At 43.6% G+C, this 17,990-nt stretch overlaps 1 protein-coding gene across 4 annotated transcripts in view; it reads right to left on the reverse strand.

Moving 5' to 3' along the window:
- Positions 1-5: 5 nt before the first annotated feature.
- The window catches only part of KDM1B (lysine demethylase 1B), a 39,176-nt gene continuing 21,191 nt past the window's right edge, over positions 6-17,990 (reverse strand). For 3 of the 4 annotated variants that reach the window (XM_080914471.1, XM_080914469.1, XM_080914470.1), the window contains exons 12-21: positions 16,740-16,877; positions 15,719-15,890; positions 12,360-12,487; positions 10,559-10,690; positions 9,969-10,043; positions 7,161-7,277; positions 6,279-6,404; positions 5,405-5,521; positions 3,709-3,861; positions 6-1,618 (exon numbers count right to left, since the gene is read on the reverse strand). In XM_080914471.1, the coding sequence (XP_080770597.1) occupies positions 1,535-1,618; positions 3,709-3,861; positions 5,405-5,521; positions 6,279-6,404; positions 7,161-7,277; positions 9,969-10,043; positions 10,559-10,690; positions 12,360-12,487; positions 15,719-15,890; positions 16,740-16,877 (1,242 nt within the window). In that variant the 3' untranslated portion in view covers positions 6-1,534. The remainder of the gene's footprint in view (positions 1,619-3,708; positions 3,862-5,404; positions 5,522-6,278; positions 6,405-7,160; positions 7,278-9,968; positions 10,044-10,558; positions 10,691-12,359; positions 12,488-15,718; positions 15,891-16,739; positions 16,878-17,990) is intronic. The other variant, XM_080914472.1, reaches the window with a different exon arrangement.

Genomic DNA, 17,990 nt, shown 5'->3' on the forward strand with positions numbered 1-17,990 from the left:
GTATTTGCAAAAGTCTACTCATTGTGTATAGTTACATCAGAGTATACTTCTGCTCATTAACAAAATCTTAAGAGATTGGAAACATAACTCAGTACCATAGTTCCTCTAGAACAAAATATGAAACTGTCACTCAATGGGAGAAAATTAAATACTCACTTATACTTGAAATAGCACAGTACAAAGCACAAGTGCCTAGAAACTAAATAACGGACTGAACCACTTATCACTTCACACATGCTTAACATTTTAATTACACTTGAAAGCAGAATACTTCCCTTATCAGTACCAATGAGTCTCAACAAATAACCTCTACATACAGTGAATAACAAACTTTTAAATATGTAGTCACTGGCTTTGTATTATATTTTGAAAGGGGAGTCTATCTAGACTGTCTAAAGCACACTTTATTGTATAATCTTTGTATAAGATCTTTGTTTAGCTAATTTTGAATTTCAGAAATACCTAATATTTGAAAAAAAGTGGCTGTGAAGTCCTTATAGCTCCCCTTTAAAAGCAGACCAATTCAAATAAGAATTGTTCAAAGACTTTTTAAAACAAAAGTATATTTCTAGTCTATCAACTGAAGTTTCTTGGCAGAATAGGCAACCAAAGACCCTGAAACCCATGTTTATTAAACAATCTTTTTAGTGGAAGAGTAAGTTTTGCCATGTTCAGACTTTATGGCTTATAAAGTAATGTGCTATGTACCAAAAAATGATTGAGATTTTGTGCAGTTTTCCAGTGGACCTGCCTATGGGAAACTTACAACTATGTAAAATATTAGACACTTTAAAAATAAAGAGGGGCTTTAAATTCTGACAAGATTTTTGCTAAATTTCAAGTGTGCAGCCCACTAAAAATGGTTTTTATCGTGTGAAAACATTGAGAAAGTATGTACACACATGTATTTGCTATTAAGGGATTGAATCTTGTGTTGATGAGTGTACACAGGTCTAAAATATCAAAATATACCTGAATCTAAGTTTTGAATACCCAATGAAAAGAAATTTATGTAGTATAAAATAGCCTAGAAGAATCATGTCAAAATTCAAATTGCTGTATTAAAAAAGAATTGTAAATTTTAAGGAAAGCCCAAAATGGAGCTGTGTAAAAATATTAAGGCTCATTGGTAAAGGTACTGATAAATTGTCACTTAGCTTTCTCTAAGTTTGCTAGTGAGTCCTGCTGGATTACTTGGTTTCACATTATATGAAAAGCAATCTGCCAACCAGAATGTCCAATCTGAGGGGAATCCCAACCAGAACCAAGGTTGCAATGATACGTTGTGCTGCCTCTGAAACCCACAGGACTTAGCACTATTTGGATATGTTGAAAAATATAATTAAACATAAGTGCCTAGAAGGGTTTTGAGGATCAGTGATTTCAGAAGAGTGCAATGGGTTTACATTTTCCTATCACCACAGAAACATTTCAATTTTACTATACAGAATCCCCTCTCTTGCAAAACTTAAGTTTAACTTAATGTTTCAAACTTCCATTTGGGATACAGAACATTAGGCCTGTACAAGTTCTTTTAAAAGGCTGCAATCTTGCTTGCTTCTCGAACACCACTCAAATATGCCCCGGTAACAGTTTGTGGGAAATGCCTGTTTGTTGCCTGTTGGAAGAAAAAAAAAGTCTTTAAAATTATATATAAAGCATTTAGATAACATCAAAAGGTTATCTAAAAGTGGACTTTTTGTTTGTGATAGCCTTTGAGTCTCTTGGTTGTGCTTGCCAAATTTCCTTTTACAACTTGCCCAGAACTGTAGTATTCATGAGTACTGTTTAGATCAGCGAGAAGGTAAGTAATGGGGAGGAAGTGGACCACACAAGCTTCAGAAGTGAGTGTTTAGAAAAGCATGAGAGGGCTGGAGAGATGGCTCAGTGGTTAAAAGCACTGACTGCTCTTCCAGAGGTCCTGAGTTCAAATCCCAGCAACCACATGAAGGCTCACAACCATCTGTAATGGGATCTGATGCCCTCTTCTGGTGTGTCTTAAGACAGCTACAGTGAATGTACTTATAAATACATCTTTTTAAAAAAAGAAGAAAGTATGAGACTAAGCACCCAAAGAAAGCAAGAAAAGGCTCTAAATCCTAGGGTAGCCTAAGCCTGCCATTTCTAAAAGAAAGCCGATTGGCAATACCTGGCATATGGCCACTATGCCCCACTTGCACAGCTGGCTCTTTTAAGAAGTTTTTTTTTTTTTTTTTTTTTTACACAAAACCTAACTTTCTGGTAAAACAACTTGTAATTCCAAATTGCAATGTATGTAGTAGGACTGCAGGTATTAGACTTGTAGAGCAGCTAACAAAAGGCAAACCCATGCTGAGAATCCTCTGGGAATCTCTGCCCTTAAGCCTAGTAGAAGTAGCTACAGAAGAGTTTGGGTCCAGGTAACAAATGCTGCTGCTACTCCTCATTGATAAAGCACTTAAAAAGCACAAAGAACTATACTTGATCTTCTGAACTCATTGCAGCTTGGTATAGTGGCACCCCCAGGTATCCAACTCTAGGAAAATAGGTCCCTGGCACTTCAAGTTGAGCTCTAGCACACACCTCTCAAACGTGCCCATCTCTCAAACAAAAATATTAGATGTCATGTTAGATAAAAAGTATTCATAATTATCAGTGAGCCTTCTCCCATCCAGAATGCTTCAGAAACAAAGCTACTAACTACAACAGTAAAGGTTTCGATGCAGTGCTGTCCTGCTGGAGCTGTTAAAAAAACTTTCAAGAGTGCTTCAACCAGCATAAAAACCAAGATTTTTCAAAAGCCTAAATAACCAATTGGACAGGAGTGAAGTCAGAATAGAATAGGAAAACACTCATTTCAGAATGGAAATGTTACCAAAACATCTCAGAATAGACAAGAAAAAGGTAAAGGAGGACTAAAGAGGATACAGTGATCAGAAGTAAGTTATGGGACTGAAAGGCTAGTTAAGTCAGCATTAGATCCTACAGTAATCTCATGTCAGTGAACAGTGCAAAGACTCCAGGGTTTTAGATTGATAAGCCAGCTAGGAGAAGGAGATCTGAATGAATTGTAAATTGGATACGACTGAGGGGTAGGGGAGACAGACACCAGCTACGAATAAACATTACATTGTACAGTATGGTCCAAAACAGATACCAAGTGTTGATTCACACGTGTAATCTCTTTCCAGAGTCAGGCAGGAGGATTGGTAAAATCCAGCCTGAACTACAGAGAGGGAGCTGGTTTTATAAGAGCATGGATAATAGTTGTGTTAAAAGAATAGTGCAGAGGGGCTGGAGAGATGGCTCAGAGGGTTAAGAGCATTGCCTCTTCCAGAGGTCCTGAGTTCAGGTCTAAGCAATATGATGGCTCACAACCATCTATAGTGGTGCACTCTTCTGGCCTGCAGGTGTGCACACAGGCAGAAAGCTGTAATGACCCTTAATGGTGTAGAGGTCAAGTAGGTCAAGTTTTACAACAAAGCAAGCTGAGTCTAATATTAAATCATACAATGTCAGTATAAATATAGTAATGCAGGAAGATAAATCTACAAGAAATATCTGCACAAGAAACCAATCAGTTAAAAATTGTTGCTAGTAAGAATATAAGTCGGGCTTTTTAGAATGGATAGGGCTTCAGCCCTTTACAATATCTTTAAGGATACCTGATTTGATGTCATTTTAGCTGTAAATAAAAAGTAAAATTGGGCTTGGTGTCAAGATATTTACCTCACCAGCAAAAAAGATAGTTCCTTGAATTTCTTCGGCAATAATGTCATAGGCCTCGCCACTTCCAAAGGTCTTCACAAAACTATACGCCATCTGGATCCATGGCTCTGTGCTCCACCGTGTGACGAAATACTTTGTGGGATCTGGGATCTCCTTCATGTGCAAACAAAGTATTAAAAAGGAACTTGGATAACCCACAACCCAATTAGAAACACGCATCTTGCCCTAGTAGGCCTTTGCTTACTGTGGTAGCTTCCTGAGCAGCAGTACATCCCTCCCACCCATGGACTCTCCCTTCTCCTGCCTCACCTGACCCCTTCCCTTCTGTGTTTCACCTGCCAAAGACACATTCTGTACAATAAATCACTACCAATGTCCTGGCTCATATGAAAAGGTCGAGTGGAATTTTGTCCAGTGCAGCCAGTGGTATATTACAATATTGAAGTTTAGAATTTTCAAAAGTCTTCCACAAGACCACAATAAAAGGATATATGTTAGTCACTAAATTTACTTTTGTCTGTAGGCCTCTGGCAAGTTTTAACATGAGAAATACTTCCCTAAAAACAATAGTTCCAAACAACTAAAAATCTGGGTAAAAACCCAAGCTGATGAGACTGCCTAGTTAGACCCTCTTTTACAAAGAGCTGGCCAATAGCTATGTCTTCCTTGAAATAGATTTAGCTTTCAAGTTATTTTGCTTCTATTTCTACTCTTAGTTAGAAAAAGACAAGGCAAGGCTTCCAGATCTCCAAAGAATGGAAAATAATTTTTTTTGAGCCCCTTGTAGGAGAGACTTGTATATGTGATGCACTAGAAATTTTTAGAAAGCATCCCTCTTGTAAAAGGAATGTTAGTGACTACCCAATGAGAAAGCTCAGCAGAGAAGGGGACTTCGGCCAAAGCTAAGAGTAGAAGGAAGTTGTCCTCTGCCGTGTGTGTGTGTGTGTGTGTGTGTGTGTGTGTGTGTGTGTGTGTGTGTGTTTGTGTGTGTGTTTGTGTGTATGTGTGTGTGTCTGTGTGTGTGTGTCTGTGTGTGTGTGTCTGTGTGTGTATATGTGTGTGTATGTATGTGTGTGTGTGTGTGTGTGTGTGTGTGTGTGTGTGTGAATGCATACATATGCTCATCTATATACATGGATGTTTTTTAAAAGAATGTAGTCAAAGCTGTTAAAACGGCTTGGGAAAACACAGGAATTATAAAAAGCACCTTTTACAGTCTTCGGAAAGTAAGTGCAAATGATTCGAGAAGGAGAGGACAATAGTCATAACCCCGAAAAGACCCGAGTTCAAGTACTAACCCATCAGAATGGGACTTGGAGACTTGAGTCTTTAATGGGTAACAGAATTACAATGGGGATGGTAGAGAAGGCCTAATTCAGTGTGACCAGCATCTGTTTTTAGAATACAGAAAGAAAAAGCAATCAAGGATATCAAGAGCATCTACAACAGGAATCCTACAGAGATCAACTCAGTTAAACACCTTGAGTTGGCAGAAGCAGAACTAAGTCTCAGTACCTGTGCTGTGGTATTTGGCTGTGGCAGTCCTGATACTAAGCTGGGTACTCAGGTAGAAAAAGAGAAACTTTCAAGAAAAACAATGTGGCCTCCTGCCTTGATCCCGATGGCTTCCAGCCCCAACTGCTCAGATCACATTCACAATAAGTACTTTCTTGCTTTCAAGGAGGGTTTTTCTCACCTGCTCCTTAAACAGCTCCCGAAGGATGCCCATGCACTGCTGCAGCACCTGGTTATCATCCATAGTCCTGAGGGATGCCACTGCCTCCCCGGTGATCACCGACATCAGTACACTCTGCTGCTTTCGCCAGCACACAGGGAAAAGCACAGGACACTCGCTGTAAACGCTCAATTCCGCAGACAGGACCTCATTCTCCTAAGCTAATCTCACGACATTCCACTGCCCTTCATCTTCACTTCCGCCCCATTAATTCTCATGTACACTACCCCCAACACACTATACCACTCCCTCTAGAAAGAAGGAAACACTCATGAAATAACATGTCAAGTTCAAGGTTCCCTTAGCTATTTATGAAATTTTGTTTGAGATGCAATAGCAAATTGAGAAAAATCTGCAGGAATAGTTAAACCTTCCCATAGCTTCCACACAAAACCTCCTTAAGACATTTCACCAAAGTGAGGGTAGGAAACAGCAGTCATGTGCCTCTGTGTTGGCAGCACAGCTGCAGGGCACACAACTCTACTCCCAGGGCTGTCCTCGACCTCTCACAGTTGCCCCCATCAGTCCTCACCGGAACCTCCTGTATTCAGCCTTGTAGCTCAGTAGAGACAATAGTTAATAAGTTTGGACCACTCTTGCTGACCTGACCAACATGAAATAAGCTTTCACAGCACTGAGTTGTACCCCAGGGAACAGATCTGGTACTACAGAGAAAGTGAGACAAGGACCAGGCCTCGTCCACAGGAAAAGTCCCAGTCAAGGGAACTTCCCCGAATACCATGAATCTACACAACCTTAACTCATTCCTGAGCATGGCACATACCAGCAACCTAACCTTCAGGAAGGGGATTCAAACCACGCTGCACAATGTTACCTGGGAGCCCATGTCGTAGAATACAGCAAAGAGCCCTCGCTGGCTGGCACTGGGGGGAACGTGGCCAAAAAAGTCAGCCCCTTGAACTTTACTGTCCCAAAATCTGTATGGAAACTGCAAGGCGATCTGAAAAGCAGGCAGAGAAATGGCTGAACACACACTGTTGAGTCTACTCTGAAACCGTTCCTCTAGGTTCTTCCCACCTGGTTCTCTGAGCTTCTTGCTTACCCAGAAGCTACATGCCTCTGGAGGCTTTCCAGTATGTATGGCAATGCTAAGGACGACCATAAAGGATGAGAAAAACAAAACAAACACAGAAAATAAAAAAACAAAACAAATAAACAAAAAACCCAAACACTGGGCTCCCTGGTACCAAGGGAGAAAGGACAGCCATGGAAGCAGAACAAACCTAGAACTGCTTTGGCAAAGCCAAATTCAAACAGGCAGATTCATTCCCTTGCTGGGGGTGGTAGGCAGGCCCAATAATTTCAGCACTAGATAGGTGGAGGCAGGAAAATGAGGACTTCCCATCTACCCCTAGGCTACATAGTCTGAAAATGTCAAGAGTACGCAGGACCCTATCTGGGGATAGAGAGAACTGATTAGGAGCACCTAAAAGTCAAAATGGAATTTAGCTGGACGTTTTTAATCCAAATTACATCAGAATTTTTAAAAACTAGAGCTAAACTTTTTCTTAATATCGTTCTTCCCATTTTTAATGGACTAAATTGGATATTTGACAACTCATACATGTATATAGTATACTCTGTTTTACTCTTGCTCGCTTTTGTTTGCCTAACTGTACAACAGAGTTCTATCCAAACAAAACTATCAGCTAGCACTGACCTCTGAATTCTGAGACTAAGGGAAATTTTAGGTCACCTTTTCAATAATGCCTGCACCCAAGCTGTTGATGGCCTTCATCTTCTTCTCGGACAATGGTGGATTAAACTGGATGGCACCTCTCTGTAGTATGGCCAGTGGCACAGTGACTAATACCTGTGGGAAACAATGAACAGGTAACAGTAGCAGAAACCACACTTGTCAGTACCCCACTTCATAGTCTGCAATCTCTGTGGGACCACACAGGTTGTTCACTGCACAAGAGTGCCTGCATAAGTGGACAGAGAATCTACACAGGAATGCACATCCAGACCCTTCCTGGTGCCTGTCGAGAATGCTGGGTCAGGAGGGTAGCAGACGTTATCTTTGAAAAGCAGTGCTATATATGGAAATGCCCAGCCAAGTACAGTGGGAAACCTGTGTGATCCCAGCACTGCAGAGATAGAGATAAGATGATCATGTTATGGACTACATAACAAAGGTCCAGTCAATCAGATATACAGTGAGATCTTGCACCAAAAAAGTGAAGACAGATAGGGGAGGGCCTGACATCATCAGAGCTTGTTCCGACATTCTCAATACCATCCCTGCGAAGGAAATGTCTGCCCTCACTAATCTCAGACTCAAGTAATACTTAGAACTAGGAGGCAATGGTAGTAACTGATAAAGCACATCACAAGTTATTAGGGCTGTAACTGCAAAACCACATGGCAACTTTTAAAGCAGAAAGTACTTTTTACAAAACGGGGTTCTGAGTGGTTCTAAAGGTCAAACTGCACTCGGCTGGGGGTGGCAGCACAGGCCTGTGATACTAGCACTTAGATGGGTAAGGCCAACCAACGCTACTAAACAACTACCTATGGGGTGGCAGGGAGGATCCGTAAGGCCTCATAATAAAACCAGGCCATCAAGGGTAACTGCTGTCTCACCTTACTGTTCAGAATCATGGCTCAATCAAGAAGTTATTACTACCCCTATCAGCATCAGAACCACCCCACGTATAGAAAGACTTGCACCAGTGGAACAGGTCACTCCAGCCTTGCCTTTTGGCTCCCCGAGACCGCTGCCCTCCTTGTGCAGCAGAAGCAGTGGTCTTGACCCTGTGTTGTCAGCAGAAGTGAGGCAAAGCCAGGTGGGCCACCCTTCCCAGATGTGTGTACAACTGGTTGGGAAAACCTTAGTGGCACGGGAGCTCTGTGGGGAGAGGGAAGGAGGGAAATCTGCCTTTCAGGATCTCAGGACTGGATGGCACAGAATGCAGGTGGAACGTAACTCAACATCCTACATATCCTCATCTTCAAACACTTCCTATATTTGTTTTAACCACCAACTCCAGAACAAAAGCAAGCCCAGAGCTCTTCTGTGAATTCTGTCACTGTTTTCTGACACCCCAAAGTCTTAAAGTAGAAAGCATGTTCTCTCCTAAAGTTTCCAGTTGTTCACATGGTAGCATCCACATGACCGAGGCAGTCATTAACAACAGGAGTCAAAGCTACAAGTCTTCCTCACAGAGTACACACTCTTGAGTAAGCCACTAGTCCCATGGCATAAACACATCCTGGGGGACAATGAGGCTCATTCTCTGCAGAAGCAGCCTAGAGCAAGTTAGAGTCTGCCACAGGCTTCTATCTCGCCAGCTGGGCTGGCATGCTTCCATTCCCACCTGTGAGAAGCTGCAAACTGATGAGTGCTAGCCACATAATAAAAATATTTGATTAGTTAGCAGCTATGCCCTGACTCACCTGGAAGGCCTAAATACAAAGGCTCAGGAGTGCCATGTGTCTAGCCAACATTAGCCGGGAAATACCAAGTAGCATTTTATCCTAGACACTAAGATGTTGTCAGACAGGCTTCCCTCAGTCGAATGGTCAGCTGAGTTGTAATTTTAACAGGTGGTACTTGACATGCTAACCTTAAAGGAGCTTACAGACAGTGGTACCACTGCCCTGTGCAAGCTGCACAGAGAATCACAAGAGGCTTGAAAAACACACCCAGCCACATTCAGTGAGAGTGCGGGGACCACTGCAAGGTCATCCCGGCTGATGACAACCCCATGCATCTCTAGGCCCTGTCCTCCCATGTGACATGCAGTCCTTTGTTTCTGTATGAATATTCAGGACTAGGGAAAAGGTGTCAGATAGCAAGGGGGAAGAGAGCAAAGCTAGTGTGACAACAGGTGGCAGGGTCCTTCAGAGAGATTTATCCTCACCCACTCCAGAAATGACCGAGCCTGAGTTCAGGGTTGATTAAGTCCCTCTGCCTCAAGTAGCTGCCTTTATTTTCCAGTACTAGGCTTCACACTGTGAGCTAGACTCAGCACCTTGCACCACCAGCTCATAGCTGATTACCAAAAGTCCACGTGACATCAAAGTACTTAAGCTACAGGAGGTAGTTTCAAGACAAAACTTGAAAAGGGTTCCACAGTAAAGAAAACAAAGGTACAGACTTGAAGTTATTGGTCGCTTTGAAGCACAACTTCACCAAGCCCTTTCAGCCCTAAGAGGGCTGTGCTGCAACGCTTTCCAAACTCATTTGACCAAGGCACTTGCGGGAGGAAGAAATGAGGATGGTTCCTAGGTCCTCACACTTGCGCTCCATCTCCAGCCCTGGGAATGTTCTCATTCCGTTATTAGGACAGATGTACCACAAGGAACACAGAATTCCATCCGCCACATGCTTAGATTTCAGATTTACCAGCTACACACAACTACCGGGTAGACCTAGTTCACTAGAAACCAACAAGTCTCTAGGCAGACGGCCCAGGGCAAAGCTTGATAGGAGAGACTGTTTCCTTGCACACAGGCCGGGCAGCACAGTGCTCCACCACAGTAGGATCCCAGCACATACCTTTTGGGCAGAATGCCCCACACCATCTGTTGTGGTAACCTGCACTTCATCTCCGGTATAATCTATACTTTGTACCTGTTCAAGAAAAACATTTTGAAACAACATGAGGGTTTGAACCTTGTCTACACCCATTGCATGTGTACTTCTGAGGCTACGGGGACCAGAGTGCTGGGCATGTGGAACTCTCAAGGGGTTCCGGCTGAACTCACAGCTTATAACTCTGTCGGGATAATAGAATATCCTTTATTATAGCACAGACGAATCATCTGTACGATCTTAAGATGCTGTAAGCCCACTGGGATGAAGAACAAGTATCAGATTAGGATTAGAGAGGTCATAAGCTACTTAACCAGTGTATTATTAGCCAACTGTATCCAGGCTACTCTGGGTATCCAAACCTTAGGCACTATTTAACTGGGTGGATGATGTGTTTCTGAGGCTACAGCTGCACCCTCAAAAGTGTTGGGAGATACTGGCTGACTGTCCAAACAAACACCTATCTCCTAAGTATCACATGCCCAAAACTACAGCCTCCCAAAACCCCCCATCCTCCTCAAACAAACTTGAGTCTACTGCCCACCCCTACTCACTGGAGATTTGAGTCGAATGTCTAGCCCTTCAGCCAGTTTCTCAACGATCGTGGAGTAGCCTGGAGTTAGTAAAGTATGGTCACCAGCAAACTGGGCAAAGAACTCATTGTGATCCCAGGAGCGAGCAGACACCTGGGAAACAACAGTAGGACACTGGATGAGGCTTCAAGTGGGAGAAGCCACCCAAGGCATCAATCACGAAGGAAGCCCAGTGGACACCACTGTCTGGGGAAGACAGACTATGGGACACGCAGAGGGTCTAGACAGACATGGTGGCTCATGGCCTCTAGAATTCAACACCTGGAAAACTGAGGCACTGCCCTAAATTCCAGGCAAGTGTAGGCTACAGAATAAGATTACTTCAAAATATACAAAAGTGGATGGCACCTGAGGAACAGTATCTGAGACTGTCTTCTGTCCTATGCATGCACATGTACACCTACATACATGACAAGTGAGGGAGGAACAGTCAGCATAGGTACCACGCCTTGATTTTTTTTTTTTTTTTAAAGTTCATTTCATTCATCAGCGACTCTGAGAAAGGCAGATTTTATAGAGATCAAACTGCATTTGAGCAGTTCCATAAGAAAAACATACCACTTTTTCTCTTCAATAAGGTCCTGAAAGAAAGACCCAGCACCATTTGGGGAAAACAGTTCAATTCAAATTCTAGTGCAGACTGGCAATAAGGCCGGACTGCCCTCAAGACACCCACACAACTTCTAGGCAGAGTAGTAGGTGCTGGACTCACAGCTGCTTACATGAGTCAGAGAAGCTTGACTTAATCCTACAAAATGGGACTGCAAGGCTACATCATCTTGGTTCTCGAAGCAGTGTTTTTAGCAACATGGCTCCACTACAATGACTCCCAGGGTCACTGTGCAGGATAAGGACAGAACTGAGGGACCAGCAAGAGGCTATTGGCTCCTTTCTCTGATCCAGCCTAGTAGCTCTCCCTTCTTGATCTTACGGACTGAGCGTCTTCACAGGGAATGTGGTCGTGCGTGTCTGTAATCCCGTCACCTGGGAGGCTGAGAACGAGGAGCTTGAGTTCTGGACCAGCTTGGGCTACAGAGCGAGTGCTTAGCTTTAAAAACAAATTAAAAGCCACCATCCAGGTGTGGTGTGTGCCCGGGACCTCAGCAACATGGGAGGTGGTGGAGTTGAAGCAAGTTCAAGGTCAGCCTGGGCTCCAAGAACAGGGCCCAGGAAGATGGCTCTATGAGTGGAAGCCCTAGCTGCAGAAGACATGACCTGAAGTTGACCAAAAGAGCTTCTGGTGAAAGCAGAGAATCAGCTCTGGAAGTTGTCTGCTAACCAATACATGTGTGTGGTGGCACACAAGCAGCTATGTGTACACACACACACACACACAGACTCAGAATAAAAAAAAAAACCCTAGGGAATTAATAATACTGTGAAAAGATGGTTATTAAGTTCTGAGCAACAGCCTTTCTTCCCAAACAGCCTAAGTTCCATATTTATACATACAATATGCACATAGTTAGAAACGTTCTTTTATGTGTGCACAGATGTAGAGTATGTGTGTAGATGTAGTGGACACTGGGTGCCTCCATTTGCCTCCCTGCCTTAGTTTTGAGACAAGGCCTCACTCTGAACCTAGAGCTCACCAGCTGGCTAGGCAGACTCATCAGCAGCCCTCACAGACCCTGTCCCTGCCTCCTCAGCGCTGAGATCACAAGCACAAGCCACCATGTCTCACTTTCTCATGGGTGCCGGGGATCCCGAACTGGGACCCTCACGCTTGTGCATCAGGACTTTCCGGAATGAGCCGGCTCACCTGGTGCAGGTTGCTGCCACAAGCGTACTCCAGGTTGCTCAGGTGGAACTGCAGTACCTGTCCCTCCAGCTCGCTGAACTGGATGCCAGACTCCTTCACAAAAGCTCGGTAGATCTCTTCTATCTTCTCTGTGGTAGGAACGGATCAGAGCAGAAACATCAGTGGAGAAGAAAACGCCCGTCCAAGTCTTGATCTTGCTTTCTTTCCCCAACAGAGCCCAAAACTTCGTCTTCTCAACCCAACTCAGAAATAAGTAATACATAGTAAACTCCCGATAGGGCCCTGAGCACACGATCGCCTAGCTCAATGGGAAAAGCTAGAGGAAGCTATACCTTAAGACTTGTTGAGTTCCTGGTTAGTTACTTTTCCCCTCTGCTCATGAAGTGGAAATGTGTCTTTACTTAAGCATATACAGAGTTGCTACTCCTTTGCTGCTGATTGCTATGGCCTGAAGTTCCTATAACATCTCCCTGCAGCTACAGAAGTCTGTTAGGTTGCATTCTCTTCTGTGGACTTCCACCTGGGTCAGCCGTCTTCCTCAATACCAATAATAAATTCCTGTTGCAACAGACAATTAAGTTCTAAAAGCTGAGCAGGGTAGGCACCTGGTGGCCTCACCCAAATAGCAAGTACAACCTGCCCACTTCAAGGCCTGGCCACACAGCTTGTGATCCTTTCAGGGTAAATTCTAGCCCTACTGCACTCGCTTCTCAAGCTGTGGAGTTTAAGTACACCCTCTGTGCCTCGCCCTCCAGTGCCTGGCCCTCCTCGTGCCTTACAATCTAGCGTTAGTCGGCTGCTGCCTCAGCCTCCCAAGTCCTGGCTTACAGGTGCGTGGCTCCATTCTGGTTCAGCTTTCATCTTTATGTTGTTTTGCAGACCATGTGATCTTTCCCACTGTCAACTTCCGCACTCGTTTATCCCATTACTATGGAAAATTCCTGTGACATTGTTCTGATTGTCTTGACTAGCTAGTAATGGTGGGGGTGTGCACATTAGGTGTCTGAGGACTTTGGCTTATGCCTAATTGCAAGCATCTTGGTACAGGCAGCTCCTGTTTAGTGACAACAATAACCCACATATGTCACAGATTCCAGGAGTGCTGTGCATCTATCTGACTTAGACACACTACTGAGCATCTGTTCTGTTGGTTTGTTTTCAGAGCTGAACACTTGACTCCGCCTTGAAGCAGGGTAGACAAGTTATCTCCTAAGCTCCTGCCGGAGCCCTGGGTTTCTGAGACAAGGTACGTATTTATTAATACTACATAGCTTGGGGGGAGGGTGTCAAAAGGGGCAGGGACTGGAACTCCACATCTCAACCCAGACTCAACACCTTTAAGACCAGCTCAACTTTTGTTTCTTTGCTAAGTCCAAATTCTCACTAAGATGTTCTAATTCTTACACTAACTTGTAGTACCGAGATACCGAGGAACCATGTTTCTGCCCTGGAGTCTTGAGCTCTCTGCAGCAGCCCTCTCCTGCTGACAGCGGCTCTACAATCCTTCACGTTACAGCCCAGCATGAAATGAAGCATAAGCAGACCAAGAGGAGCGTGAACCTACTTTCTGTGTAAGTGATGTCTTAAAACTTTAGTGTGTATCACTTCTGAAATGACCTGTAGCCCCAAAGCATTTTCACACTTGGACACACACACTCCAGCCATGTACTGAGATTGCACACAACCCACATGCTGATGTGTAGAATACAACCATAACTTGATATAGATATATGCATATATTAGCAAAAAAACTTTTAAAATAAAATAGGCTTAAACAATTACTTAGAAATTATTCTTGGGCCTCCTTTAACTTTTTAAAAGCAAGGCCAAGAGAAAAAGCTGCATCAGCAAGTGAGGAGCTAAGAAAAAAACAGAGCCCGGCCAGTGTCTGCCACATAGGTATAAACACTGACAAGAGAGCTGGGGGTGATGACACTCACCTCAAATCCCAGCACTCTAGAGGCTGAGGCAGGAGGATTCCAAGTTGAAGGCTAGCCCAGACTACATAGCTTGTCTCGGTCTCAAAAGAAAAAAGTAAAATTTGGAGAATTCTCAAGTCAGCCTAACAATTTCAACTCCAAGAGGTTGATCAATTGGTCTGGACACTACACATTTCAGTGGACCTGCTGCCTGGAGGGTACTTGTGGGAAGTCTGTCATGGTCATGTCTGCCAATACTTCCAATGATGATCTGACTGTGGGTTGGGTCTCTCAGAGGTATCAGAGAAGCAAGGAACGTGCCTGTGTGCACATTAATTTTAATTGTCAACTTGACACAAAGTAGCATTTCCTGGGACTGGATGTGACTCAGTGAGATTACATCCGTCAGGATGCTCTGTGAGGGATTGTCTCAGTGGCCTTGATGTGGGAAAATAAAGCCTGAAAGTGGGCAACACCATGGGTTTTGGTCCCTGGAGTGTTACTGAAGTAGGAAAGGCAGGTGAGCAGGTAGCATGCGTTCATTTTTTCTCCACATATCTGACTGTGACTGTGATGTAACTTTCCTGCTGTGATGGTCCGAAACCTAAGCTAAGTCCTTTCTGTCCTAAGCTGTTTTTCTCAATGTATATCATAGCAACAGCCATAAAACTTCAAACGCCCACTACTGAAATGAAGTACATTATCAACTGAAGAACCGAGAACATGTTCGTCAAAATATATGGGTAAAGAAATTAACATATTAGAATTCAAACAGTCACACGTCAAAAAATACCATGCCTCCAAGAACTACATATAAAAAAAATGCAGAACACAAAATTGCAGGTCACATAAACGAAAATGTCAGAGGCACTGCACAGAGCCCCAGCTGGTACCTTCCTGGAAACAGGCCACCATAAGGAGTGAAGTACTTGAGGGTTGTGAGCACTAGTGCCCATTCAAGTACCACAGTCCGAGTTCTGATTTTATACGCTTATTTTAATATACATTAAGCAAAATACAGTAAAAAAAAAAAAAAAACCAACAAAAACAAAACTTAACCTATTACAACTGAAGCCAAAGAAAGGAAAGAGATCCTGATATCCAGAGACCTTCAGAAAGATTATATGGGCTAACCACCATATGCAAGGAGGGCTTACCAGAGGTTTCCATAAAAGTAAGTCTCTCTGGGAGACTGAAAAGTAAATGTTTAGATAATTTAAACAATGTACCACTCAAAGTAAGGTGCGTGTGTGCATGTGTGTGTGTGTGCTCGCCCCAGCCAGTGCACAATCAAGCATGCACATGCCAGCAGTGACAGACCCCAGGAAGGACTGCCCACCTCTGAGACAATCTGCAGAGTCCAGCCAGAGGGCTGCATGTAAGGAGCGGCCCTCCTGCAGACACTACGAGGAAACCAGCACACCACCGTACTCCCCATACCTCCTAAAGGGACATCTTGGAGCAGAGTCTTATCCTTCCTCCACTCAGAGACAACATCCAAGAGAGCATTAAAATGAAAATCCATGCGCTTGTCAATAGTGGGGTCAGTTATCCGTCCACCTTCCTGAATTAAGTCACATCTCTCTCCCAACTTACGCATGCTGATGCCAAGCTTCAAAATAACAAGAAGAACAGGGTCAAGGTCTTTCCTGGAAAAAAGTACCCACAACTTCTAAGCTCAAGTTAGACAGCGCTCTCATGACAACTCTAATAACTCAGAACCAAGGCTTGGTGTGCCTGCTGGGGGTGACAGCCAAGCAAAGCAGTAGGAAATAGGTAAGGTGACAACAGCTTCCAGCCAATACACTCCAAGTTTTCAGCTCATGCTTCTGGTTACTCTGGGCTGCCTGTCCTATGGAACGTTCTGTCTCTACCTCAGATCTTCATGCAAATGAGCATACACACTCAGAGAAGCCGAAACCTTCCAGGGAAAAATATAATCACCTGTGACCTATCAGGTTGGCAAGGTAAGAAGTCAGGATGCCAGGTGACTGACTGTCAGAGAAATACCATACTTCTAAAGCATTACTTATGCCCCAAATGTCACATGTACATTATCTTGTGTAATATTTGGGGAATACCTACACTAAGGAAATTACTAGTTTAAAAGACAAACTTACCTACGAATCCTACATCTTCAACCTGCTACATCTAGCCACCTAGGCTTCACTATGAACCAACTAAGTAGCCTGCAAATGACCCACAAATAAAAAAGACCTTGGGGAGGTCTTTTAAATGCCTAATGGGAAAGGCACGCTTGTAACCATTCTTATTTACTTTGCAAGAGGGTATGAAGGAAGACAAGTCTACTGCCCACCCCATCCCTAAAAACTCAAGGCCTCACACATGTTAGGCAGGTGCTTTACCACAGGGTCACACACCAGCTCCATATTAATACTCTATGCAAACAGAGGTAAGTTTTATTTTACTTGTCTACAATATAAGTTTTCAAGACACTCACTTGCTCACACATTAGTGCTACTGGGTTATTAATACAGCCATTGACAATCTGTGGTCCTCTTCCTACTACCACGCCTTTAAAGGACTTGTCATCCCATACACGGCCTCCAATTCGGTCTTTGGCTTCCAGGACAGTCACCTAAAAAGGTAATTGGGGAATGTAAACAGAACATCATACCAGATGCAGAATTACAAAAATGTAGAACGGCAGTGTTAATCAGCTCCTTGCTTAGACACTTTAACATACTTCTGCAGAACCAACTCTAAGAAAAGAACGGAGGAGCCCAGGTATAGTCAAGCCAGCCTAGGTTCTAGCAACAAGAAGGTGGGAAGTCTGCAGGATGGTTACTGTCCACCACTTCTCTCACATCAGATAAGATTCGGTGAATGAGCCAGATTGGCAGCTTCATGCCTGAAATATCCCAGCACTCCATGGGTTGAGGCAGGAGGACTGCCATGAGTTTGAAGCTACCATGGGCTACATAGAGAGTTCTAGGCCAGCTTAGGCTACAGAGTGAGACCCAGATCCTATCTCAAATAGACAAAAAAAATATTTGATGAGTAAGTGCATTTATCATCAAAAACATTAACTAAACACTATGTGACCACTGGGAATCAAACCCAGGTCCTCTAGAGGAGAATGCTATGCTCCTAGGCCGTAGGCCAACTCCCCACTCCCAGTACAAGTTGTTTTTATAATTTGTTTGTCTAAAAATGTGTGTGTGTGTGTGTGTGTGTGTGTGTGTGTATGTGTGAACAGGTGTACTTGACCTTCTGAGGAAGGCTCTCTCTCACTGAACCTGGAGCTCTCCCTTTCACCGGAACTGGCTGGCCTGCAATCTCCAAGATCTACTTGTTTCCAGTCTCCCAGTATGCTGGGACTACAGACACATGCTGCCACATCTAGCTTTTGCATGAGTGCAGGATGTCTGAACTCAAGTCTTCATGGTTGCACATTAAACAATTTATACATGAAGCTATCTCCCAAGTCCCTGGAAATCACATCAAAATCCAGTATAACTTATGAATAGTGGCATATGCTTGTAAACCTAGCACTCAGGAGATTGAGGCAGAAAGATCAAATGTGAGGCCATTTTGGATTACATGGGAAATCCATTTCAAACAAATGAAGTTATGTTTCAAACAAGAACTATGTTCCAGAGCTGAATTTTTCATGAAATATCTGTTGCTAAGACCTTTTCAAGTACGTACGTGTGTCCCTAACAAAGTGGGCCTGTGAGTCCAGTGAGTG

The sequence above is a fragment of the Micromys minutus genome (genome assembly GCF_963924665.1).
Source record: "Micromys minutus genome assembly, chromosome: 1".
NCBI lineage: Eukaryota > Metazoa > Chordata > Mammalia > Rodentia > Muridae > Micromys > Micromys minutus.